This window comes from Scleropages formosus, chromosome 18 (genome assembly GCF_900964775.1).
Source record: "Scleropages formosus chromosome 18, fSclFor1.1, whole genome shotgun sequence".
NCBI lineage: Eukaryota > Metazoa > Chordata > Actinopteri > Osteoglossiformes > Osteoglossidae > Scleropages > Scleropages formosus.
In genome coordinates, this window is record NC_041823.1 from 17,668,861 (window position 1) to 17,695,521 (window position 26,661).

At 47.7% G+C, this 26,661-nt stretch overlaps 2 protein-coding genes across 5 annotated transcripts; both read left to right on the forward strand.

The window, feature by feature from the left end:
- Nucleotides 1–1,850: 1,850 nt before the first annotated feature.
- On the forward strand, nt 1,851–23,998 carry efna1b (ephrin-A1b). 2 transcript variants are annotated; one of them, XM_018738080.2, is made up of 6 exons: nt 1,851–2,106; nt 11,464–11,759; nt 12,075–12,137; nt 12,253–12,336; nt 12,443–12,751; nt 23,928–23,998. In XM_018738080.2, exons 1-5 carry the CDS (start codon nt 2,009–2,011, stop codon nt 12,562–12,564), a joined length of 663 nt encoding a protein of 220 aa, XP_018593596.1. In that variant the 5' UTR covers nt 1,851–2,008; the 3' UTR covers nt 12,565–12,751; nt 23,928–23,998. The 2 variants fall into 2 exon arrangements, with proteins under 2 accessions (XP_018593596.1, XP_018593605.1); XM_018738089.2 differs by having other exon boundaries at nt 12,256–12,336.
- On the forward strand, nt 17,341–22,115 carry slc50a1 (solute carrier family 50 member 1). 3 transcript variants are annotated; one of them, XM_018738058.2, is made up of 6 exons: nt 17,341–17,535; nt 18,110–18,187; nt 19,524–19,647; nt 19,898–20,059; nt 21,008–21,127; nt 21,285–21,940. In XM_018738058.2, the coding sequence occupies exons 1-6, from the start codon at nt 17,468–17,470 to the stop codon at nt 21,390–21,392; spliced, it is 660 nt and encodes a 219-aa protein (XP_018593574.1). In that variant the 5' UTR covers nt 17,341–17,467; the 3' UTR covers nt 21,393–21,940. The 3 variants fall into 3 exon arrangements, with proteins under 3 accessions (XP_018593574.1, XP_018593583.1, XP_018593567.2); XM_018738067.2 differs by lacking the exon at nt 18,110–18,187 and having other exon boundaries at nt 21,285–21,943; XM_018738051.2 differs by lacking the exons at nt 17,341–17,535; nt 18,110–18,187 and adding an exon at nt 18,194–18,865 and having other exon boundaries at nt 21,285–22,115.
- Nucleotides 23,999–26,661: the final 2,663 nt, after the last annotated feature.

Consider the following 26,661-nt stretch of genomic DNA (forward strand, 5'->3'; position numbering starts at 1 on the left):
TATGGACAGGTATGTATATACACACACACATTTTCAGAACCGCTTGTCCCATACGGGGTCACGGGGAACCGGAGCCTACCCGGCAACACAGGGCGTAAGGCCGGAGGGGGAAGGGGACACACCCATGGACGGGACGCCAGTCCGCCGCAAGGCACCCCAAGCGGGACTTGAACCCCAGACCCACCGGAGAGCAGGACTGCGGTCCAACCCACTGCGCCACCGCACCCCCTCTGGTATGTATATATATATATATATATATATATATATATATAAAAATATATGTATATGTGTGTGTGTGTGTGTGTGTGTGTGTGTGTGTGTGTGTGTACAAATATAATGAAGGAAAATCAACAACAGCTGAAAAACTGTTTTGTTTTCATTTTCTGTCTTATTTACAGGTCATTATCACTGTTCTCAAGTGAATTTATTTTTGTGACCCCCCCCCATTCACACGCTTACGTAGCTCAGAAAACCCAAGGATCTAGGCGCTCACAGTGAAAGCGGTATGTGACATCACAGAGCTCTCTACTAAAGCAGAGTTCTCTTGTAAATACACTGCAGGGTGTGCGTGAAACCCAGCAGGAGCTGCGGCTGTGTTTTTCAAATGCTTGCTCAGCATTGTAATTTCCCAGCCCACTAAAGGTGACAGAATTCCCCGGCAGATGGGAAAACACCTCCCCAGCCCCGGTCCAGACGACCGATGCCGCGGAGCCAACAGCCAGGCAAGCGTGCGCTCGCCCCGGCCCGGGGCCGTCACGGGCAGACAGGCTTCGCACCCGGGAACGCCCCCACCCTCAATACTAGAGCCCACCGCAGGCCGTGGGTCGCGAGCCTGGAGGCCGGGGAGCCGAAGTCCTGCCGCTTTTATACCTGTCCCCAGGTGGGCGGGTGGCCGGCAGACGCGGGTCAAATGAGACCTGACGACGGCAGCGAGCCGCTAGAGCCGGCGGGGCAAACGAGTCCAGCGGAGACGGCGAGGCACTCCAGCACCCTGTCCATCTCCATCGTCCCGGAAATGCGACTCTTTGTGACAGTGACGGACTGAAGGAGAGCTCAGCGGAACGCCAGAGAGCAGAGGACATCTGGTTGCAGGTTTGAATCCTTCCTTGAACAAAGGATAAATACTGTATATTACATTCTGGATTCTTAGAAAAGCTGTGCTCAGAAAGGGACCGAGCAGACGCTGTGCTTCGTCCCCTGCAGGATGCCGCTCTTCATTTTAAGCAGGGAATAAACTGGAAGAGCAGTTTTTTTTTTTTTTTTTTTTCCCTCTTACTTGTCAGCTTCAGTGTCAAATTCCTGATAGATCTACATGTATTATGTCACATTTTCTTCTTTCAGTGTTGGAGGGATTTTATTATTTTTTTATTATTTTTTTTTTTTTTACAAATGGTACTTTAAAAGAAAGAGCTGAGAGATAGAACTGAGGAAGATACTGTGATGCACCTACTTGTTAAAATATACAACTATGCTTTTATTACAGATAGGTGGTACATTTTTAATGGGATGAAATGCGTTTTTGTCAAGACTCAGAGTTGTTTTCCTTTAATTTTGAATAACAGGAACAGCATGATTGGAAATAGAGAGAAGCAAAAGATGCGAAAAGAGAATGGGGCTGTATATGAATAATAAAGCAGAGCTGCCTACAACACCGGGTAGGTCGTTGTTAGACGCTGTACCTGCACTGTAATTTTAATGACATTTCATGAGCTTCGATAAGCGTTAATATTCACGCCGAAGAAGAAAGTTACACCTTTTCGCGTCCAACGCCGAGGCTCGCGCACCGCCATGCTCCTCTCTCATTGGCCGTTCACCCAGAAGGGGCGTGGTCAGACGCGGGGGGGCTCTTATTAAAAACGGCCAACGCGTGTTTCTGCCAGAAGTGTTTACAGGAGCACTTGTGGCGCGGTTAACGGTTTTTAAATCATCGGTCAAAGTTCAGGACCCGCGTCCGGATCCTGAAAGAGCGGTTTCCTTCGGCCTTCTGAGCGCGACTCGGCTCTCGGCAATGGAATTAGTGTGGCTGATGTGCGTCGCGGCGAGCGTGGGAGCCTGGTTCGCGGCGGCTGAAAGACACAGCGTGTTCTGGAACAGCACGAATCCCAAGTGAGTAGAGCGCTCCGAGTACCATCCGATTACTCGCTCTTACGTGAGTACCCCCTCTGCCTTTTTCTACTTGCCACCTCGCGTACGCTCTCATCGTTGTTGTGCTCTCTGAGCGAGTACACTGTGATTACGCGGCTTAAGTTAATGGCACTGATTGATGTCTCTGAGTACGCGCTGATTACTCCGAATACGCAGTGTTCGCGTCCCGCGTGCCACCGACGCGCGGCACCCCCCCCCCCTCATCTGTATTCGGCTCCAGAGCCGCGCTGCTCCCGCTGGTGGTGGCAGTGCAGTCAGTGTGTCCTTCGTTGTCACTCACGCACTCGGTGCACCGGCCGGGTCTCATGAAGCGCTCGGATGCATGTCTGCTTTCTCGTGTCTGCTTCTTCAAAACACTTCTCTGCCTACTTTTAAAATAGGTGCGAGCGCGTGCACGCGGCGCACGTACGTATCTCGGAGTCTGTGTGTGTCGGGGGAGGGAAGGAGGGAGGGGGGTTACTTGGCACCAGTTGCATCTCCACCTCGCGGTTTCATAGTCCAGACAGTGTGTGTGTGTGTTCAGAAACGTTGCAGGAGCAAAGCAGACAGACAGTAATGCGAAGAATGACACACATGGACACCCTATATATAGATGGATGTTTGTGTGTGTGTGTGTGTGTGTGTGTGTGTGTGTGTGTGTGTGTGTGTGTGGGGGGGGGGGAGACAGACATGTAGCTGGTAATAAATAGACATTTGCGTGAAGTGTGTGTGTCGGGTAGGGAGAAGGTGGTCTGCTGTACTGTGTGTTCCGACTTTGTCGCGTTCTATTCACACGTGTGTGTGTGTGTGTGTGTGTGTGTGTGTGTGTGTGCGCGCGCGCGCAGTCACGTGGGACGCACCCCGGGCCCTGACCAGCGCCGGGGGCCAGGAGGTGAAAGGCTGCCCTGCGATTTATGGTCCCCTTTTCTGCTGAACTTTGAGATGAGGCCTTGAGCGGAAAACGAGCGGTGAGCAAGAGCGGCGTTGAGCACTCTGGCGTTTACCAGCACCGCTACACCCTCTACGGGCCGGACGCCGCTCTCTCCGGCACGCCTTCGCCTCCCTCTCCTGCTCGCGTTCCTTTACTTGCCGAGCCGAAGCGACGTTCCGAACAGGCGGAGACGGGGTTTTAAAGGGGGCTGCGGACCTTGCCGGTTACCGCCGGTACGTACCGTGCAGCTCGTCCCCGCTGTGCATCGGGTCGCTCTCCCGGGGAGGGCCGGGCGCGGGTGTCGGTAGGGGCGCCGCGGAGGGCGAAACGTGAGCTCTGTAGTTTAGGCCACGCCGGAGAAGTTTGGTGGGACGGCGTGGTATGGGCAGGGAAATCGGAGCCCGGAGCGTCCGGTTGAGGAGATGCGGGGGCCGCTGTTTGCGGGAAGAGGCGCGCGAGTGGGAACTGTCTAGTGCAGCGTGAAGATTTCTTTGTAATCCAGGCTTGAGCTATATTTGTAGTGCTTCCATTCCATAAGCAAAACAAGAAAAATTGTAATAACACCCCTAATCCCCAACGTGCTAACTATAGACCCTCGATCGTGCAGAATTACATTTAGTATCCAAGTGCAATGCAAGTTTATACAGTTGTTGCACAAACTTGCTGATTGACTTTTTCCTTTAATGCCCCAAAATGGATACATGTGTCCTTTTAACTGGGTTTCCCAGCAGTTTCTTGACTGCCCACCTTCTCTGTTGCATGTGTATGAAGCAGAGTAAACGGTTTCTGTGGATTTGAGGGGGGAAAAAAAACATGACTCCTCTTCCTAGAGGTAGGAAAGGCACGATCGCAAACCCCCCCCGCCCCGTTTCTCGGAAGGCTTCGGCCCAAATCTCTGGAAGCCTTAATGAAGTTGTCTTTGAGCAGTCTGTAAATTTCTAGTAATCATAACTGCAAATAAAACTTTAATCTGTGGGGTTTGCTATTTTTGCTGCTTTTGAGCAGTAAATCAAAATCCCGTTTAATTCCAGGAAATGGAGAAAGACAGCAATACAGATGAACACTACATTATTCCCGCCCCCCCACTTAATCAATTCTCTTTAGCCCCCCCCCCCCCCAAGCCTTTAACTTCTCTGGGTGTCTGCCTTGGCCGTGTTTGTGTCACATGGCGCTCAGTCAATTAAAAGGCTACGGCTTAATGGGTTTCGTGGACGAGGCTGTAGCGAAAAGGGTCAGATGATGAGTGCAGTTGATGAGAAATCCCCAGTTTGTCTGCATGACTTCCTCCGTTTGCGTGGATTTCTAAATGTCTGCCTTTTTTTTTCCCCCCTTTCGTGCCGACACGTCGTGTTTGGGTGTCATCGCAGGTGTTGGCGTGTCGTGTCATTCAGCGCAGTGACTGCTGTCACGGCTTCGCCTTCCCTCACCTGCAACAGCACAGCAAGGTGATGCCAGGCTTGTGTGCGTGCGTCCGTGTGCGTGCGCTGGCATCCTCCTGTTTGTCAGACTCTGACTCCTGCCTTTCGTTGTCTGTCTTGTTTTTCTGTCTTCGCTTCCCTGCGTGCCTTTGCTTGCCGTTTGACCCTTTCGGGGCACTGAGCCAGTGTAGATGTTTTTAAAGAGCTTAATCATTACACCTGCCCCTAAAGCTGTTTACTGGAAGGTGGAGTGTATGAGTCTGAGTGTGTTTCTGCCTCCGCTTTGCCGTCAGTAAAGGGAGCGGCCTTACGGCAGGTTGTGTTAGAGCGCCGATAAAGCCGTGATTCATCGCTCGCTCACACAACACACACACACATTGTCTGAAACTGCTTGTCCTGAGCATGGTTGTGGCGAGCTGGAGCCTAACGAGGCTGGAGGGGGAGGGGACACCCCCAGGACGGGACGCCAGTCCATCGCAAGGCACCCCAAGCGGGACTCGAACCCCAGACCCACCGGAGAGCAGAACCTGGCCAAACCTGCCGCGCCGCCGCGCCTCCCCCGTGATTCATCAGCGTGCCCTTATTGGTGCTTGTTTGTACGCTGGCTGACGTGCCGCTGGGTCCACGCGCCACACGTAAACACCGCGTCTGACTTATTAGCGACTCACACACTTGCTGTGTTGCAATCCTCGACTAGGGAGTTTGTATCTAGTCTTGCGCTACTCCCGTGTTGGGCCTAATGTGGCTCCCTTCCCGTACCTCTCTCCTCCTCTCTCTGCCGGTCACCCCCCCAATAAAGAGCATTCCTCTGCTTTGGCACAGACAGCATACTGCCTTGTACTTTTCTATCCCAGAATTTTTCAGTCTTCACCAAATCTCTGCACCCATCTCTCATCAGTCCTCTTTCTGATCGGTTCAGCTCTCTATATTAGTCTTATTTGCTTTTTACTTAATGACTATTCCAACCACTGACTGTTTTGCTGTAACCTTTATCCCCCTCCCTTATTTATACAGTATATGTCAAAGAAGGAAAACATATATATTTTTTTTTTTTCCTCCCCTCAGTTTCTGTCACCGATGGAGTGGAACTGGTGAGGCTTGTTGGAGCACATGCCTCCAAGCTAGGCGTAGAGAGCACCGTCTTTCAGTGTAACAGTAGATTAGCATTACCGTTGTCTTACATCGTTGTTGTGTGTTTTTTCCCTCCCCATCTTTACCGAAAGCTGCCGCCCACCTGCCACTCCCATCCCTCCTAGTTTATTTCCCACTTCAAATCCATGCCGGCTGGCATGTCTCCTTTGTCTGCCAGTCCCTCCAGTATCCCAGTGTCTGCTAGATTTTCTTCTCTTCCCCCCCACCCCACCCTCTTCCTCTCATCTGGGTCTTTAATCTGCTTCTAGCAAACTGGGTTGGAGAAAATGCACAAAAGATTACAACATAAACATAATCTGGTCTGATGGCCTATGGGCACATTAATCATCATTGCGCTGCGTATGTATAGTCGCAATTCGCAGCAAATCTGCAGTTTTCTGAATTATATTGAATGTGGGACAGAAATAGACTATTAGTACGCTGGTTTATTGGCGTGTGTGTGTATATATAGGTACTTGTACGTGCATAACCCTTTGGTGGTTAATCTGCCTGGATTTGGAGCTGGTTAGTAGGGCAAACGCGTTTCCTTCGCGGCACGGCGACGCGCGCCTGCGTTCTCGGGGTACGCCGTACGGGCACAGCGAGCCGCATCTCGGACGCGCGCGAAAAGCGGGGCGCTCCTAAACGGGAACGCCTTCGCGGGCGCACGGTGCCACCGCTCCCGTTCGTAAATGTCACTTTACTCTCTCTCCGCCGTTAAATCGCTCCCTAAAGACGCACGTGGAAACTCGCCCGCTTTCTTCCTCGGACCCCTTCCGCGTACCTCTTCCCCCGCCCCCTTCGTTCTTTCGGGGCACTTTTCCGCACCCGTTCTGGCCCCTGACCCCCTTTGCCCAGAACGCCTCCCAACTCCTCGGCTCTTCCTCTCCGTTGCTTATCTTTGTTGCAGACTTCCTCCTCTTCTCCTTCCCTGCCAACATCACACTTTCTCACAAGCTTTTTTTTTTTTTTTCTCTTCCTCTTCCAAGTACTTTTCCACTAGGGATGAAGGGGTTTCACAGGATCTCATTGTTATCCCTCGGCTTGTCGCGATGCGAATCGGTCACCGTCGTTCCCACAATTATTCCGCCGTGCGCGAGGCGTGTTTGTTTGCGTGCGACTTGTTGCCGTCACGTGAGCGGTGCCGTAGATGTGTCGTCGGATCGCGCCCGTAGTAAGGCTCGATGGCTGCGCTGATTGTGCGCGCGCCGCGTTGTGATTATGTAAATGTCACTTCGTACGTGACCGATTCGCTGCCGCCCCGCGGAGTGAGGCTCTCGTCTAATATTTCTACCTACAAGACGCAACGCTTAGATTTTCGTCGGCTTCATCTGTGCTTGACTGACGCGAAGGCCCTGTGTTACTGCGACTCCGTATACTAGTAAATTAAATGCAGTTCTTTACACACCAGTGCTTTAGGTTGTAGCTGTAGTTTATACTCTGTTCTGGCTAATATACCTTAATGTGGTTTTAAGGGTGGGTGGGTGGGGGGGTGTCAGCTGATGCCATTTGGGATTTGGGTTCATTTTCTTGGGGGGTGTGGGGCAGGGAGGGTTCAGATGGGAAGGAGGTGAGGGCAGTGAGAGTGAGAAGGGGGAGAGATTGTTTTACAGAATTCATATGGAATAAAGAAGCTTGGTGTATTTTGTTAACTTTCAGATGGGGAGAGAAAACAGGACAGCGGCCGCTGGGGAGGCAGACTGGATTTATTGGGTGATAAAAGATGGACACCGAGGGAGGGGTGGACCGACAGTGATAGATGGTCGGTGTGAAATATTGAATTGCACAGATGTGTGTGAGAGACGGAGAATAAAAGGGCTGCGCTTACATTTTTTTTTTTTTTATTATAAAGTTGCTTCCCCCCTTTAGAGGATTTTTATGGAACGGCAAACTAACATCTATGTGCTGGACGGTTACTTTCTTATTGCGTCTCCCTCGTGGGCCTTGCGCTGTAATGCTGCTTTCCTTCCGAAAACAACGAGCGGTCACCCTGCCCCTTGCCTGGGAGACTCCGGGCCCTCCGAGGCGAGTTTAAGCCCCCGCATTAGGCAGGGTCCGCCACTGATGAATGGTTCTGGCTGAGGCCATCGCTCTGCAAAGTAATCCCAGTTCGGGCCAGCAGATTAGTCCACCAGCATTCCAGTCCACTCAGCCGTGAGGCCAAAATAATTAACGTCAGGTCACCCGGCAGAAAGAAAGGCCTCACTGATGGCAGGAAAATTAATATCCCAAGAAGAGTCTGGGTAGCTGAGGGTTGATGGCACCGTACAGCACTTATTCCTCCTGCTGCTGCATGTGAATTTCTGGTTCCGTTTGGAGACTGTGAGCTATGCCCGCATAAAGGGGGTGATCCCCTGTGTGCCCCGCTTGTGGGTGGCTTTCGCTCATCAAAGCATGATGACCCCTAGCTCTCTCTGTGTGTGTGTGTGTGTGTGTGTGTGTGTGGTGCACCATGCTGATGCAGCACAACTGCGTGCAGGTTGTGACCCTGACCTTTAACCCTGTAACCTTTGCAGCAGCCTCTGACATTCCATCAAGGGAGCAAGGTTTGAGGGTGGGAGGGGTGGTACATGAAAAGGATGCGTGTCAAAGGGCCTCGAACAAGGCCGGCTCCATCCTGCGCCGCGTAACGTATCGCACCTCGGCCCGGGCGCTCCGTCGGTTTACTCTTGCTCCATATGTGCGCCGGTCTTGTGGTGCTTTGAGGGTCAGGCCTCGGGGTGGAAGAGCTTCTGCTCGCTCGCACCTCCGTGTGACTCGTTTTGGACCCACCCCAGCTCTTACAACCCTTACGCCGCTCTTCGGGCGAGTCCTTTCCCAGGGACCCGAGCGTGAGCCGCGACGGCTGGGCCGGCAGCGCCGGAGCCACGTTGGGGAGCGCCCGAGGCTCCAGTCTGGCACGCTTCTGGATAAACAGATGTTCCCATGCCTGGGTGGTGCCACCGAGCACCCTGGGGCACCCGACGCCACACGTAGTCTCTAGGGCCGGTGCAAGGAGAGGAGGTCTGTGGAGGCTTCCATCGCATGGTGGTTTCAGGTCTCGCTTGCTGATGTGGCGGAATTACTCGAAGCGTGTGGATGGCAGCAAGATTTCAGGAGAAACGGGGAATCGTTTCCCGAAAGGAGGCCTCAGAGGCTCGGTCTCTTTTTCTCTCTCTCGTACACAGAGTGCGTGTCAGCTGCCCAGGTGTTTTTGCACCGCTCTCCAGACTTGCACCATCAGCGTTTTGAGCTTAGTCAGCTGGAGCCCTGACAGCGCTCCCCGGGCCGAGGCCGTGCTGAACGACGGTTCAGGGGAACCATCATGGGAGAAATATTTTGTCAGCGCTGGATCCCCGTTGGAGGAAGAGAGTGTGCGGTGAGGTTTGAGAGGACCACTGCATTGTCTCTGCCATGCTTTGATACCGCAGTAACAAATGCTTACCGTGGTCCCCCCATTCAGCCACGGTCCCTCTGCCCCTCCCCCGCCTCCACAAACACCCGACCTCGGGGGGTAGGGCAAGTTGGTATAATAATCCCAGCCCCCTAGGGTAATGATTGGATGTCTTTTTGGGTTTAATTATACCCCTTTTAGCTCCTCTTTTCACTCCTCCATGGAAAGCAATGGCTCCATGTTGCAAACAGCCTTTAATTTGTTGTTCAAAGGGAGGGGGAGGGGGGTGCGGGTCTACAGAGTGGTGTTGGTTACAGGAGGAGGGGGGGGCGCAATCAAATTAGCTTTTCTGGTGCAAGAACAAATGCTTTCAAATAAGTTCTGACATGAAACGCGATGACTGAAAGTTAGAGTAACATGAAGAAAAGTTGCAGGTAATGAGATGTTACAGCAATTTATGCTTTGGTCTGTTTTGACCACTTTATAGTTAGAATTTTAGGAGCGGAAAGCTAAATGTTATTGCAGCCAATAGGCAGTTTCCCCCCATAAGGACGGTGTACAAAGCAGCGCGGCTGCAATTGCTTCCAGTTGTGAGATTGTTAGCCGTGCCTCGCGGGGCACCTCCGTTTCATCTGGGAGCTGCCTTGCGCCCGGAGATGGCCAGAAAGACCACGGGGCCCCTCGCTAACAAGCATAGTTTGTTCGTCTCCTGCTCTAATACCCCGCGTGGCGGTTCTGACAGCCTGGCTGTTGTTAACTGGAACATTTAGACAGAAGCTGGGCTGTTGGGTGGGGTGGGGTGGGGTGGGGGGTAGAGCAGTGGGGGAGGGGTGCAGGGTTTGGAGCCACAGTGTCTGTCTGACTAGGGGTCCCAACAGCAAAACCAACAATGGGAGGCGGGGGGGGAGATCAGACACCTCTTGTCCTGGGCTTTGATCGTTAGTCACACATGTGGATCGCGTCCCCCGTGCGCCGAGAAAGCGCACCCTCGACCCGTTGGACTTCGGGAAGGTAGGTGAGAGGAGCGGTAAGGGACGCGTTGGCACCACGCCGAGCCCGGCCGCGGACGAGGCCGGAAAGCCCGCGGAACGAGGACTTCCGCCGCCGTTCCCCCGTCGCGCTGCATCTCTTTCGCATCGGGCAGAAATTGTAGCGCTCCGGAATGTTAAAATGTGTGTTGAAAAAGGAATTGTTCTCTTTAAAGCCAAGGGCTTCCTGCAGGAAGCGATAAACAAGCTTGGCTCTCTGTCGGAAGGGCATTGAACGATCGCCATGTTTGCTTGCGCAGACCCAAGTGCAGAGGCCTTCGGGACGGGGCAGACCCGGCCGCATAAAGGGCCCATTTAGCGAGCGGTCGGTAACTGAGACGCCTCCCCCGGGCGCCGCCGTCTCTCCGGAGACCAGGCAATCTCTGTGAGAAAGTGAGGGCTTGGCCGGGCCGGGGCCGCTTTCTCGTGGTTGGACAAGCAACCGTAGAAAAAGCTAAACGGAGGTGAGCGTACGAAACGTGGAGAAGAGCTAGAGGGGGATGAAACGTTACTGTGGGGTGCGGGGGGTAGCAACAGACGTCTGACTCTGTCCACTCCTGCCTTTGATCACGGGGGGGGAGCGGTGGTATGGAAACACAGCTTGGGGGTAGGGGAGACAAAAGCTGCGTAGAGATGAACGCTCTAACGGAGGCCGAAAGAACGAGGTGGACAGCGAGGTGATCGTGCGGCTGCAGCCCTTCCACTTGCATAAATAAATCCGTAACGGAAACGCTTTCGAAAGAAGCTCCGCTGCATGGAAACCAAAGCCCTTGGAGAAACACGTGGACGGAGGAGGGGAGGGGAGGGGCTCTGGCAGAAGAGGCTGTAGGTATTCTACAGGTTGCTTTTTGCCTAAATAAATGTACAGGAGGGGAAGAGAAACGGGTCTGGTCTCTGTCAGTTCTTTCGGCCGCCTTCCAGTTTGGCAGGCTCGCGGACAGGTCTGCACTGGCTTGCTCGCAGCCCTATTCACAGAAACGCCATCGTTGCTTATGGATTGCATTGGGTGGTGTGTGTTTTTATACCACTCGGTCCTTCGGGCTATTTTTGTTTGTTTTCATTGCACTCGGCAGGATAGCTGCCCTTTTTTTCTTTTTTTTTTTTTTTTTCTTTTGCGCCGTAGTCTATTTGTACTAATGTGCCTCGGTGGAGCCTTATAGGGTGTAACCAGGGAAACGGCTGCCTTGACTACCAATGCCTTATTCAATACTGTTCCTGTGGGAAGGTGGGATCAGCAGGTACCAAGATGTGGCAGATCTGCTTCTTCATCTCATCCTTCCTGCTTGTTTCCTCTTTGTTGCCTGTGTTCTCAAAGTTTTCAGCAGCACTCTGGCTGCATGTCAACAATGGCAGTAATCGATATCGAAAAGCCCTCGGTGGGACAATGCTGAATAGATGCTATTGCTGTGTGGCTGCAAAATGTATTAAACCCCCCCCCCTGCCCCTTTTCCTTTGCAGGTTTCTCTGGGATGAGTATGTAGTGGAAGTGCGCATCAATGACTACCTGGACATCATCTGCCCTCACTACGTTCGTGGAGAGGTGCCCTCCCAGGAGGCAGAGCGCTACGTTCTGTACATGGTGGAGTGGGAGGACTACGAAGCCTGCCGTCCACAGTCTTTCGACCAGCTTCGTTGGGAGTGCTCTCGCCCGTTCGCCCCTCATGCCCCCGAGAAGTTCTCGGAGAAGTTCCAGCGCTTCACACCCTTCACCCTGGGAAAGGAGTTCCGGCAGGGCGAGAGCTATTACTACATCTGTAAGTGTCTCTGCAGTGTGTGCACAGCTGCAGCACATCTGTAGGGAGAAAACATTTTGTTTGAGAATATTCCTTTGGGAATCATTTACATTTGATTAGCTTCATGGGGTTTTTTTTTTTCCTCCTTCCTTTCTTAAGATGGTAGGTTCTTTAAGGTCAGACATTTCCCTGCTGTTTTGCCCGATACCTGATGGTTCAAAGTGAGCTTCTGTTCTAAGCTTCAGTGCAAGAAGCTGAGGGCTTGCAGAAATAAGGTGCGACATGTAGCCATTTGATCCTTGGATCTAATGAGGCCTTGTTGTTTGTCCCTCCTAGCCAAGCCGCTACATCATCACGGCAAGGAGTGCATGAGACTGCGGGTGGATGTCAGCTCCAGCGGTAAGTCACTGCACCTCTTTGAGATCAGTGGCTTCCTTGCAGTGGTTTTCACTCCTCTCCTCTAACCTTTCAACCACAGTGCTGGATTGTACTTACGTTCTCACCTTGTGTCTAGCAGGGTCTCAGGATCCTAAAACTGGAGCTGGTGGGCGTATGGGAACCGGAGGAGTTCACAACCCATCCAACAGGCTTCCTGCAGGTATGCCACAGCACTCCACTGCTACTGATCTGCAACAGCACATTCTTCAACCTTCACATCCTAGTTGTGAATGCATTTTGGTCAATTTTCTTTTCTTCTTTCACAGATGACCCTGTAGTGGATGAGCCAGAAGTTCAGAAAAGTGTGGGATCAAACTCGGGGGTAACGGTGACATCAGTCTCCCTCCTGACATTGATTCCCATCTTGCTATCTTTATTACTACACTGAGTTGACAAAGAACCACAAGAGACTTTTCAGAGACTGTGGACTACATTGACAGTGGTCTGGGAGAACCACAAAGGGGTCATAAAGTCCAGTGCTGGTCATTGGCATGGGGTACATGTTTTGTATTTTTAATTATTTTTTTTCCTTTTATTTTTTTTTTTAAATTGTGTGTGTGTGTGTGTGTGTGTGTGTGTGTATACATACACACACACACACACACACACACACACAGAGATGTATGCACAAAGTGTTTTATGTAGCATTGGCTTAAGCTTGCATTTCTTTTGGAAGATTTTCTCATTTCTTTTCCTTCTTATCTTCTTTGGACTAAACCAGGTTTTTTAAAAAAAAAAAAAAAATGTACTGCCATTCAAAACTCCAAAAAATGGAATTTACATTGAAGCAAGTAGTAATTTAAATACTATTTTGAGCCAAAGACTACAGTAATCATCTCACAAATGTATAATTTTCTTACAATGTATACAGATATGTACATAAATGTGTAAATATGTATATACATTGAACAGACAAATTGGTGTTTTGCATACAGTATGTAGCATTTAGTTAGCTAGGCAAAGTGTTTCTTGACCTGTCTTTGTTTCGCAGGACAGACTAGCCAAGACTACACAAGCGGTATACACTGTAAAAGTGGTGTTTCTTACGTTTAGAATAGTATGTCCCAGTCAGTACTGCCACAGTGTAGCACAGAGGCAAACTGTCTAGACCCAACTGACAGCAACTTGACGCAGAGTGAGACTTTAAAGGTTAGTGATGAAGACACTGCCATCGTTCTTGCTCTGTTTCATTGAGAGAGAGGGAAAAAGATGGAGAAGCAACATTTTATACGTGAAGAATGGGTTTTATGGTATGGCTGAGTTTGATGGGGAATGGAATGAGAAATGTTGCAAATTTCCATGGGAGTTAGACTTGTGCAACATGTTACCCAGGTCACTTAGTACCATATCATAATAATGGATGCAGAACACTAAATGGAGTACGGAACAGGCTTTAAATGTTTTGTGTGCGATATGGATTTTTTTGGCTCAATTTGTACAGTTGTAAAAATGTGTACATATAGAAAAAATATAAAAACATTTGTTCAATGGAAAAATGTGAATTTCATAAGTGAAATAAAAATGGATTAAATAAGTCCTTTGTCCATTCATATCTCAGATGTATATAATTACATAGTTTATTACACACATCTTGGTGTTGCAGGGTCTTTCAATATCAGACACTCTTAGCCAGGTAACTTAAGCAGGGATAATCAATCCCCAGCTTGTATTTAGGTAACTGTGAACCCACAGCTCACCTCTCCTGAGCCTTAGTCCTCTATATGCTGTGTCAATAGTCTACATAACTTTTACGGCCTTCCTTCCTCTGACTGCCTGTGATAGCCAACGTGCTGCGGGCCAGGGGGATCATCTTGGTCAAGGACCACAATCATTAATGTGAACTAGTCTGCGGTTGCATGTGTAAAAATCATACTTGCGCATAATTAATCTTAAATGTGTAAATTGAACAGTTTTATTGCATTTAAGTATGTCTATAACATGATTCAAAATATGGCTTATAGTATTTATGATTGGTATAGTGTATAAATTATACCAATGTTCTTGTGGGCCACATGCAATCCTTCAGCTGCATGCTGAATATCCTTACTGCAAGCTCTAAACAGCAACTCTCCTGAAAAGCCCCTACAGCCCACTTCAATGGGCACACACCTTGCCTTTTCAGCAGCACTGCTCTACTTGTTCCTCATACCTTATTTTATTCTCATTTGACTTGTCCTTCTACTCTAGCAAAGGAGCTGTATGCGCCAACAAGATGACTTGTCTAGAAGCATCCATCAGCAGTACAATGCCTGGTCTTTCCTGAAGATGTTTCTGTGGTGGTGACCAGAAATCTAAGATGCCTTCTTAAGTCAACCATGAACTGCCACTATCTGTCACTAGGAGTCCTGCACTGGCCTTGGGTGCCAATTCTGAACGTTTACCCTCTCTAACAAAATGTTATGGCCTCTTTTGCATCAATTCATGGTGCCAGAGTTGGTGGCCCTCACCTAGAGCTCTTGTACAACTGCTGAGGGTGTGCTCCAACATCCCTGTCTTTGGACATTACAAACATGATAACTGAATCTACTTTTCCCCACATGGACAAGTTAGATGGACTTAGAAGCAAATTGTAAACTGCCTGTATCAAGAACTTGACACTCCAGTCCTCTGCGCTGCAAGGCTCCTTATAAGAAACCTTACCTACCATCAGCAAACCACCTATCTAAGCTTCTCACTGGCTTCTCCAAGATTGCTGACATTGTATACGTACTTTCTACGCTGAAATGGAACTTATCGCTGTGTTTACCTTTTGTCAGTACAAGATATCTGGACCTTGATAGCTCAAAATTCATCCTAGATAAAATAATGAGCTTTTCCAGCTCCTGCAAAATCCACTTACATGTTAGTACAGACTATGCTGTCAAATCTTCCATGAAGGATCTAATGGGTGGTTGCCAAACTACCCATTAGAGATGTTTAATAATAATGTTGTTTTGTACGTGATTCTCTACCTCTGCCAAATTCACAAATGTATTCATGGTTAGAGTAAACAGAATCACAGAGATAGTACAGCCTGTAATTATCCCCATCTCCAGCCTATGACCTGGATGTTACCCTTCCCACTGTGACCCTCATACTGAAATCACTGTAGTAATCTAAAATGGGACCCTTGCTGTTCCTCTGGGTGTGGATCCAAACGAATTTCCACCAGCTTCTGTAGTACTGAGCCATAGAAATTTGGGAGCTATAGCCACAACACTATCAAGTCTCTCTTGTTCTCACAAGCTCTCTAATCAATTGTTTCTCCATAAAAGTATGCTCTAGGCACACTGGTATCCTGAGGATTCTTCCCTTCTGCACTGATGTGTCACTATATCCATTCTTGAGGAGTAATGGTGTTAAATGCTGAGCAACCATGTTGAAGAATAACACCTTCTACACTCCTTGTCAATCCTGTTTGAATTCTCCTCTCTAGGGACACACACCTCTTCAACATACCCCCACTACCAAACAACTGTGCTTCTTCTATAGATCACCTTTAAAACATGTAAGAACTTTGAATAATGCTTATAGACCTTGTTGATCATTCAGTTTGGATCAAGGGACGAGCATGGTCTTGTTTTATAACTGCCACTTATACTGCTGTAGGTAGTTGTCAATCTCCACCTTGAAACGCTGCAGCTTCCTAGTGAACACAAAGGAATCTACTAAAAAGGCCGCCCACATTCTGATCCTCTTTGCTCCTTTTCCTTCTTTCCTATGCCACTCTACCCTCCACAGAGACATGAGTCTCTTCTTAAAGATGTGATTATTCCCAATGCTACACCTCAGCTCTGCCAGTGCTGCTCTTTCTTTTTTGCTAGCTATTACAATAATTTATTTTTCTATATCTATTATAACTATAATAATAGATTGCCACAATACCCACAGTTGCCTTATGTTCTAGGTCCTCTATGTTTGGCTATTCTTTCTGTATCTTGACTGCCTTCTCCTCTGTACTAAACCTCTGTGGTGCTAAACTAGTGACAGTTGTTATCATAGTCATCTTATTTGCACCTTCATCAAACTACACCACTCTTTCCCCTTGAGGCCTTGTGGTTTTAGACCTTTCTACTAGTTTGCCTGTGGATCCATTAAATTTAGGTTGAACTACGAAAGAAAAATGTGTTTACTAAACAGATTGAAAATATTAACTTTACAATATTTCTTACGTAAGGAATAAATTACATGAGGTTGGGCACATACCCATCTACTTACTCTAGAGCCATTGCTTTCTTCAAATCTCCCTGCAACGCATCACTTCGTCTAAAAGCAGGTTTAACAAAACAAGTAACAAAATCCCATGACACAAAGTTGAGAGTAGTGATTGTTAAGTTTTTGGGGGGTAAAATTTAAATGTGTTAGATGTGAAAGGGTTGGAGGTAATGAGGACATAAAAGGCCATAAAGACTTTCCAGCACTCTTCCTTTTAGGAGTCCCATCGTTCTCTTTTCATCCTTCCCGTAATATTAACACAGCCATGAGAAGGTGTTGCCATACCCTTTTCTTCCTCCAAGCAGAGAGGTAAAGTGAGCGAGCAAAGTGGCACATAGGTGCAAAAGTGTCGTGCCGTGGCCTCGCATTCTCTCCAACACTTTCTCCCTTCCAGTCTCTCCTTTGGGAAAATTCCACATCCTTCACAACAAGCTGCTTCCTTGTAAACTCCATATCCACCAAGCACCTGACAAAATGTGGGGACTTTCAGTAAGTAACTTATTATGATATAATAACAGTGTTCTATGTGCAACCCATGTGTTAGCTGCTGTTTTAAAAATGCGAGTAGACACAGTTGATGCTTCTCTAGAGACAATGCAAGAAAATGTCCAAGTTAAAATAACCTCTCTCTTCACCCATACAATTTCAATGGCACAAAATTCAATAATATATACTGTACTTTTCAGTCTTCCTAACGGTTGCAAGGGATCCTTTTTCAGCATTGAGTCCTTCAAAACTTTTACAGCAAATCATATGTGCATAAAATAAGGAAAAGTTAACAAGGACACACTTATTTACTCAGCCACTCCTTTTGTGGATTTTAGAAGCCACAACCTGTTAGCCACTATACTACACGGTTGTGTTCCGGACTACACATACGTCATGTAACAAACCGCTCTCCGATTGGTCTAGTGCGAAGGATCCGCCTATCACCAGGAACGCTTTAGGACTACAGATTACATATGCGGAAGTGCAAAGCGCCTGAAGTGCTTCTCAGGGTTTGATCACATCACAAACTTTGAGTTTGCTGTGTCCCGATCTCGTTCTAAACAAGTAAAATTGAAATATCACCAGTCTTTTTTTCTTTCTTTCTTTATATGGATTTTTTGCAGTTTCTGTCATGGACTTGCATCGTGTTTACCGTCGGGATGTTCTCGACTGGATTGTAAGTTGACCACATTCATCATCATTGGCACATGGTGGCTAACTGTCACTAGTAAAGAATGTCGTGGTGTTATACGAGTCTGTTTTCAGCTGAAGCGCACCGTCCCGCCTCAAGCAGTGCGCGCGCCTCCGCAGCCACGCGGACGACACACGCGGTGTGTAAAGGGGAAAGGTGCAGAAGTCGTGCTTTTTCGTTTCCTGACCAGTCACGATAAGATCACTGGTCAGTCAGCTGGAGCTTCTGAGAGAGTAACTTAGAGAAAGAGAAAGCTTTTGCTCTGGCATCTGTTGCTGCTATTAATTCGAGTGTGGCATGACCCATGTGGTACAGTAAAGTGCAGTAAACACCCCCCCCCCCCCCCCCCCCAGGGCCCTGACACAATGTGCTGTGTCCTGTGGTATGTTATGTTGCGCTCCATCCTCCCAGCTCGCGCGCGAGAAGAGTCGAGAACGTCCCATGGGCCCCCCCCGGTCTGTGTCCTGCGCCTGGTGGCGTCCACACCTTGTACCGAGTGACGCTTTCGAACTGGGCGGCCTACGAAGCGTGTCAATAACCTGTCCCTTTTCTGTCCCAGAACCGACCTGAAGAAAATGAGAGCAAGTCAGAGTTCTGATAATGTTCAGTTTCTCCCTTTCCTGACTACCTGTCTCAAGTAAGACCACCCATTTCCTTGTTTTCCATGCCTTTCATGTTAATGATATTTTACAGGGAGCAAATGGGGGGGGGAAGAAAAAACAAGAATGGTGACAACCTTCACATAAGGGCAGTGACGAAAACTTGACGACTGAGGTGCCTTTTCCTTGGTGCTCGCTATTGTTGTCGAACCGGCACCCGGCTACCTGCCAAGAGGACTTTGACGCTCCGTTTGCCCACTGTGGGCCCCAACGTGAGGAGATGTACGCTACGCTCACGCCGGCTTCTCCCAGCGCTGCCGTAGTGGAGCGACGTTCTGCTGCAGATGCTGTTCGTTCCGGCAGCAGAGGACAAGGTCATTGGTATAAAAGGGAAATATGTGAGGATTTTTCCAGTAACACGTCTTCATCGGTGCCTGAGATATTTAAGATACCACTACGGTACAGTGGAATGTTGTTTTTTGCGAAGAACTCGTTTGTTCTTTTTTCAGCTCCTCAGCATTTTGCATTTCTTTTTCACATATTGATTTCATTATGCTGCAAATGGATTCTCTGAACGACTTGGATGAAATGTGTAATGGATCCAGAAGCCAAGTCTTGTTCTCAGAAGTTAATCTTCAGTTCACTGTGTCCTGCTCTCCTTTTCTTGTTCCGCGTTGCCTGTTGGCGTCGTTAACGTTGAGCTGTCAGCAAGTCAGGTAAATGCTTTGGTACGGTGGCAGAAATGGATTAATTGCAATAAGAACAGTAAAGCACCACACAGGGAAACAAATATCCTGTACATACTGGAAAGAAAACAAATTCAGTGTCTGTCAAAGAAGAATGCTGCTCTTTGTTAGTACTCTGGAAATGCACAGAAGAAACATCTGACTTGTATTTAGCTGGTTTTCAGTGGTGTACATCTTGCTACTTTGCATTATAGTGTGGGGTAATGCTTCCTTGGCAGATCTGATTTGCCTCTTTTGTAAAACGCAAAGACATTTACATCAGTGTATTTCTGGTTTAAAACTGCACGCTCAAGTCTTTTCATTGTTGACCTGGGTGTTGACCCAAGGATAGAACAGCTAGCAGGCAAATGCTGTCAAACAACGTACTTGGTTGGTTACTTTAACAAGGCATTAAAAGTACCGCTTCAAATTTCACACTGCCTTTCCTTAGTTTATTTCCTTTTGTTATTTATTAGTCAAACCAAGTGAAACTCACTTTTTAAATTTGTTGCCACAAATAAGAACCATAAGGCCTAGGAAAGTGCTGAGGAGAGTCCGAGGTGTACGGTTAAAAAAAATCACTTTTTATTTTTACAGATGAAGTGTCTGATTTGAGTGTGTACGTGTCTGACATCTTTTATTGTTTCAGCAACCTTGGCTGGTTCTACTATGGGATGTTAAAGAAAGATGCTACCTTAGTGATTGTCAACAGTATTGGTGCCTCCCTGCAATCACTGTACATCTTGACCTACTGGCACTACACTAAAAACAGGGTGTGTTTATATCTGTGTGTATATTCTATGTCACATCCAGGCCTAACTGTATTGTGTCCTCATGTCTGTGTGTGTCTGCATGTCTGTCTGTGTATATCTCAGTCATCTTTGCAGTGATTTCTCTTGTGTGGCTGTATCCAGTGTATCAAACAGGCATCAACGTCATGCGCTGAAACTCATGTCGGTGTGTGATTTTAACTTGAATGTTACTGCAGTGTTACAATGTGCTGCTGGTGTGTGTCCAACGCAGAGACATGTGTCAACTCAGACTCTGACTGGCATCGCTGTCCTGTGTGCGGGATGGCTGTACTTCAGCGTGATCCTGGGTCAGGGAGACACCCGGCTAGCCCAGCTAGGCCTCGTCTGCAGTGTCTTCACCATCAGCATGTACCTGTCGCCACTGACTGACCTGGTGAGTGCTCCACAAATGGTGACACATGGACTTGTATTTGTGCGATAGTAACCACTACGTTGCTGAGCTGCTGTGAGTAGTGTAGTTCTTAGGCCACCGATTCTTTTTAATATGAAGGTACTGTGCTTGAAACCCACTCCTGCTCCAGAAACCCTGAGCAAGGTACTTACCTTGAATGGCTCCAGTAGGAATACCCTTCTGCATCAATAGGTACATAATTTATAGGTGCTTTGGGGGGAAAGGAGGTTTCAGCTAAAAAACGGATATGCACACTGCAATCTTAACTTAAATCCATTAGTCCTGTTAATGTATATTATTAGTGTTTTAGTGTTTTCCCAGCTTTCCTGGAGAGTAGAAAGGTAGTGCACAAGATGTGAGTTTATGCACCGAGTAACCCATTGGCACATCTGTGTGCCAGTAACGATGCCCATGTGTCTCTGTGCCCATATGTCCCTCTATATTTGGGCACATCCAGTACCAGACACCCACTGTTGTTTGTCTTGAGTCTCTCCTGTGTCTGTGAGCTCCTCTTTCTTCCTGTCTTTCTCTGCACTTTCCTGTTTGTCCCCGTTAGTCTCTCCCTCCTCCTTTGTCTGCTGCTTTGTATGGCCCCATCCTTGCCTTCCTGTCTTTCCTTGGCCATTGTTTTTTGTTTTTCTAACTCTGTCATATTGTTTTTTTTTCTCAAGACTCTGTCGCCTTTGTTACTTTAATGTACTGAACTGTTCAGTTGCTGTGTACATTATGAGTTATTTACGGGGAATAATCTTATGCATGTTTGTGTGCTGCAGTCTGGTCAGTGTCTGTGTTACAGCTCTCTTTCCCTCTTTTCTCTCCTCTATAACTGTCCTGTCTGAGTGCTGGAAACTTGTCCTCCTGCCATGTCCTGTCCTCCAACCTCAGCATCTTCATTCTCTGGCATCTTTTTTTTTTTTTTTTCTCCCTCAGGTGGAAATTATACGTGGCGGTTCCGTGGAGCGCCTGTCCTTCCCTCTCACTGTAGCCACCATGCTCACCTCTACCTCCTGGACTCTATATGGCCTCCAACTTCAAGACTTCTACATCATGGTAAGTCAAGGAGGTCCAGTAACAAGTGTTGGAAATGTACTGACTCTGTACCCTCAGTTTGAATTCTGGATATGATTTTAGCGCTACTATTGATTATTTCTAGTTAGAATGGAAGAGCTACAATAATTCTGATTTGAATCTATGCCCCTTCTCTAAGGTACCCAACATGCCTGGCATCTTAACAAGTCTCATCAGATTTTACCTGTTTTGGAAGTTTGCGTCAACTAATCAAGACAAGCCCTCCTACAAAACGTTACAGATTTGACTGTTTTAGGAGGATTCCCCCAGTGCCTGTTTTGTCTTCATGGTGACATCACCCCTACCTTTTGGGAACTACCTGTCAATATGTTTGCAGAAGCGAAGACATTGTGTTAACTAACAAAGATGGATCGGTCTTTCTTCTTCTTGTATAGTTGAAATGGTTCAGGTGGAATTCAGCTCTTCGTACTCTTTAATATTATTGGGAACCATGGCCAGCAGTGGGACTGAAAATGACAGTGGTACTTTGTGGAATCCTGTTGGTGAAATGAAATGTCTTTGCTAAGTTGCTGTTACTGTTGTAACAATCAAGTTTTTAATTCTTATTTTTATATACATCTATTTAATATAATGGTGGTGCAATGAAATCTGAAAGAAAGTATGATGGGAAAGCAGATCGGTGTTTGGTACAAAGGATGATGAAAATACACAAAATTTATATCTCTTGTCAGTGATTGATTTTTCTGAATTGTAAGTCCCAATATTACAGAACTGCATCAGTAATACCCACCTCACCCCAATATAACATGAAAGTCAAGTTGTATAGCTAAAGGACAAGGATTTGTGTGAGTTTTATGTGGCTATATTTGTCCCCATGAATCGATGAAGGTCAGTCTTTGCACGAAACTCATTCTATCAAAGTGTGATACATACAGGGTACATGCATGGCTAAATGTAGTAGGAATTCCAAATTCCTTAGCATTCTTTACAACTTTTGCACAGTGCTTAATAATGTCCACCCCATACAGTCTTTGGATCTCATTTGGTATCACTTAACATTTAGGACCCATTCATAAAGCTCCTTCATAGGGCCCAGAAGTGTCCCAAAGCCTCTGGGCACAAATGTGAGTGAAAGGACACCTCTCTGAATTCATGTGGCAGTTTCATCTTACAGGTCAAAGGTCGGCAGTAGTGAACCAGTGGAATCATTGACCATATCAGCATGGGCACTTGTAATGCAGTTGATGACGGTAATGAACGGGATATTGAACAGTGGTTCAGCTGGGATTGAATTTGGCTAAATTGGAACTCAATTGTCGAATCCTCTGGAAGGGTTTTTGTTTTTCAGAGCAATTCTACCATAACTGCCCAGATTTAGTAAAGTATATAAGTGTAAACAAGCTGTCACATGACGTCAAATAATTCATATTACGTGTTGCAATGCATAACAATTCATTTTTAACAATTTAAAGTACTTCTTTCTGAAATAGAAATACAGTACTTTGTTCGAGGCTTCATCTACTATGTGTCAGCTACATCTTAGTGCATTCACAGGATATTTTCCTTTCACTGCAAAATGCATGTAAACATGTCATAATGATTCTTGACTGAGCCCTTCCTACTCTTCGAATAGGGGGCACGGTGGCGCAGCGGGTTTGGACGGGTCCTGCTCTCTGGTGGGTCTGGAGTTCGAGTCCCGCTTGGGGTGCCTTGTGACGGACTGGTGTTCTGTCCTGGGTGTGTCCCCTCCCTCCAGCCTTGTGCCCTGTATTGCCCAGTTAGGCTCCGGCTCACCGCGACCCTGCTTGGGATTAGCAGTTTCAGTCAGTGTGTGTACTCTTTGATTATGTGCCAGTGTACTTTGTGCTAAGTTGTTGTCTTCTGCAATGCGTAGCTTTTTTGCTTTTAGGGACAAGAAAAGGTACGAGACTCACGTTTTTCACTCTAATCACTTTGTTATGAAATAATTGTGGCTGAAATTGTGCAGATCTACCTCTAGGCAGACAATACAGCGATAAGCAAGCTGCTTTTGACAGCAGTCAAATAAAAGAATAGTATGAGGCACTAGGAAAGAAAGAGAAAGGGGATGTAGCCAGCAGAGCAAATGCTCCTCTTTGTCCTGCTGCACCCAGGTGAGGTAAGCTGGAGCGTGAGGAGCCAGTTGGAGCAGGGCCCAGTGTGGTCATTTTGCACGCTTTTTAGTCTTTGAGAGATCTGGCTGATTTCTTGCAGGCTCAGTGAGTCTGTGCGCACTGCCCTTCTCTTTTAATGTGTTTCAGACTGTGCGTGTGAGCGTACGTGTGTGTGATATCGGTGCGCGGATCAGTGTGCGTGCGTACAGTGCAGTGGGAACCGCTGCGCTGGTGTTTCTCAGTACCTCATGGTGCCAATTTGTGCTCCTGCTCTCAGGAACCCAGCCCTCCTCCTGAGGGAGCTGGCAGACACAACAGTCGGAGGGGGGTTTAAGTGGGACTGCTGCAGGTGTATGCTCAAGGTTCAGCAGAGTTTGTGTTGTGGATCCAGATGTAGGTGTGGACTGTTCTGCTCTCAGATCCCCAGGTGGGAACAGAACTGCTAGACACTGACAGACTGGACACTCGCACAATAGAGAGAGTCGGGGCAGGATGGGACGGGGGGGTTGGGGGGGGGGGTCCTCTGTTCACTGGCACCCAGCAGGAGGGCGGTGGAGGATGATGTTCACATGTAACGAGTCAGGATGAGTTACTGATGGGGGTTAATGCCAGGCCGCTGGGGAGTCACGCTGACTGTGCGTGTGTATGTGTGAGAACGTGTGGGGGTGATGCAGGCAGTCTCGTATGAGTTGTGTGTGTGTGTGTGTTTAATCAGCTCCAACAATGGGAGCGAGCTCACAAACAGGATCCCTCTGTTTCCTGAGCCAGGAACTCTGGCCCTGACACACCAAACATAAACGTACACACACTTGCATCAAAAAAATGTCACCTGCCTTTCCAGCGGTAAGATGCTGATGAACACAAACCTGTGTGTGTGTGTGTGTGTGTGTGTGTGTATGTGTGTGTGTGTGCGCGTGTGTGCGCGCATGCTGTATTTAACAGTGAGTGTTCTGGGGTGCAGTGTCAGCGTGTTCGCTCCACTCTGTAAGTATAAACACACCTGTCCCAGCTGCTCTTTCTGAAGGGGGATGGAGAAAGGGGGAGCAGAGAGAAGAAAGGGAGGCAGGAATGTGCTTCTCTCTCATTTTCCCCCCATCTGCTTCGAGCCCCTCTCTCTGACATACCCTTTTCATTATAATTTCTCCTTATTTCCTTCATGTGTCTTTTTCTTTGCAGTGATTTCTGTTATTTTCCATGTTCTTTTCTTTGCTTGCTTCAGGTTTTTGAATGCCCTGTTCTCTTTCTCAACCTTGCTGACATTACCCTTACTTGATGTACGGAGAAAAAGCACAACAGTTCAGATTTTGGAGGAATCCGTTGTGATCTGCTGCAATTTGAGCAGACGCTAGTTAGACTGCTGTACTGTGATTGCACTATTACACCGACCCTGAGCCACCGAACCCGACCGATGGCAGGCAAGGAATGGTCTCGCTTTGAGCCCAAAGGATGGAGAAGCTGCTGATGTATTTTGCGGGCCGCAAATTTGGATGTGATAAGACCACACAAAACAGACGACGCACCAGCCTTGCGAAAGGAGTACATTGGAGTTCTTGCTGAATATTTTGCAGTTTCTTTGCAAGGGACACAACCCTTTCTTGTGCTGTACTGCGTGTGCTCCAGGGTCGGGACCCAGAATGCTTTGTGCTCTGGGCTCTGGTTGAACCAGGACTGTGTGACCGGTGCGGTCGCCCTACGCTGGCACCTGTCAGCCCTTAGCCTTTGACCCAGAGGAAAGTGAGGGGTCAACTGTTGACTCAGTAACAGATAGGTTAAAGGCCACACGCTACGCAGAGGCCGCTCTTGTTGTTTTTCACAGTTTTGGATCCAGCTGTCTCAGCACGGCTCCCTGCCCCGACACACCAACCTCCATTTTCCCTGTTTAGACATCTTGCGCTACTGTGCATGTGCAGTTGACGGAGTTTTCCAGCATCTTTACTCATTCGCTTTGCTTAATGTGAGCACCATCGTTGTTACGCTCTCCTTCCATAAGAGTGATTTTAAAGGTTTAATTCAGAAAGGCGCTCCTGCAAGAAATGTAAAGATTTCTGACTTTACGCTGGGGATTTATTACGTGCATGAAAATGCAGCACTGCAAGGTGTCAGTAGGTCATCGAAATGGATACGCTGAAGTCTAATAGATGTGCTAACATACAGTATGTTCTACTTACTGGCCTCATTTCCAAGCGTCTGACAACAGTGGACCTTCCTGAAATTCATCAGTCTATTGCCGCTAATTATTCGTATCACAGGGTAAGTTCTTCTACTTCTAATTAAGGTGAATAAAATTAATTATGGTGAGCCTCGGTTTCACGTGTTTTGCGAAGAGCGTCGCAGACTTGCAATGGTTCTCAGACTTTGGGCCTGTATGCAGAGTTTAACAGATGATCTCAAGATACACCAATGAATGTGATGAACTCATGAATATATGGTGAAGCAGTGAGGAATATCAATCAACCGCCTTGACTGATCAGATCAGAGTGTTGATTTCTTGATACTTATAGAGGTGGTCACCCTGTAAGTAAATTTTCAAATACCTTTTGCAATTTTTAGTTTTTCCTCTTTCATCGGTCCCCTAATTTGCTTGTTATTCTTGGTGCTGCTGCTTCTTATGAGTTTTATATCACGTCGTAAGGAGCACATATTCAATGAATTATACTAGTGAACGCCGTCTCTTTGTCCACAATGCCAAGTCCCTGTTTACATTTCACTGAGGTTTCACTGGCAGATTTGAAATACTGTCTCCCCAAAGACGCTGCAAAAGGTAAAGAAGACAAGATTTGGTGAAAAACGATCATTTGTAGCGAGAGAGCAGATGAAGCACACTTGCTAGTACACGAGCACAGGGTTCGGACAGGAAACGCGCGCTCTGTGGCGCTGGGCTTTTTTGTTGGGTAGCAGCGACACCGTGTGGCACTTCTTGGAACTGCAGCCACAGATACCTTCCATCCCTCGTGTTCGAATATTTACATTTATATGACTTTTATTGTACACAGTATTCGTGTACAAACAGAACACAACAGCCCCTCTGAAGCCATTACTCCTCACAATATAAAGTTCGACATGAACATGACATGAATAGCAATTTCTTCACCAAGTACTGCATGTTTTCCCCTTGATCAATAATTCTTACTAAGCATTACTGGATTAATATTTGACAGTGCAGGCAACTGTATTTCACAAGAAGTGTGGGAGCTGAGAGCTGAAGAGAAGTGGTTGTATTTGTCATTTGCAGAGTAGATGCTTAACTGTGAAGGTCAGGGTGGGCTGCGGCTGAGCAGCTCAGGTCCTTTTCTTGGTGAGGAAGTCGGAGAGATTTTGGAATTCGGGGAACTCCAGCTCGCCGTTGCCATCGCTGTCATAACTGAGCATCAGCTCCCGCACCAGCGCGATGTTCGGGTACTGAACAGGAGAGAGACAGGGAGC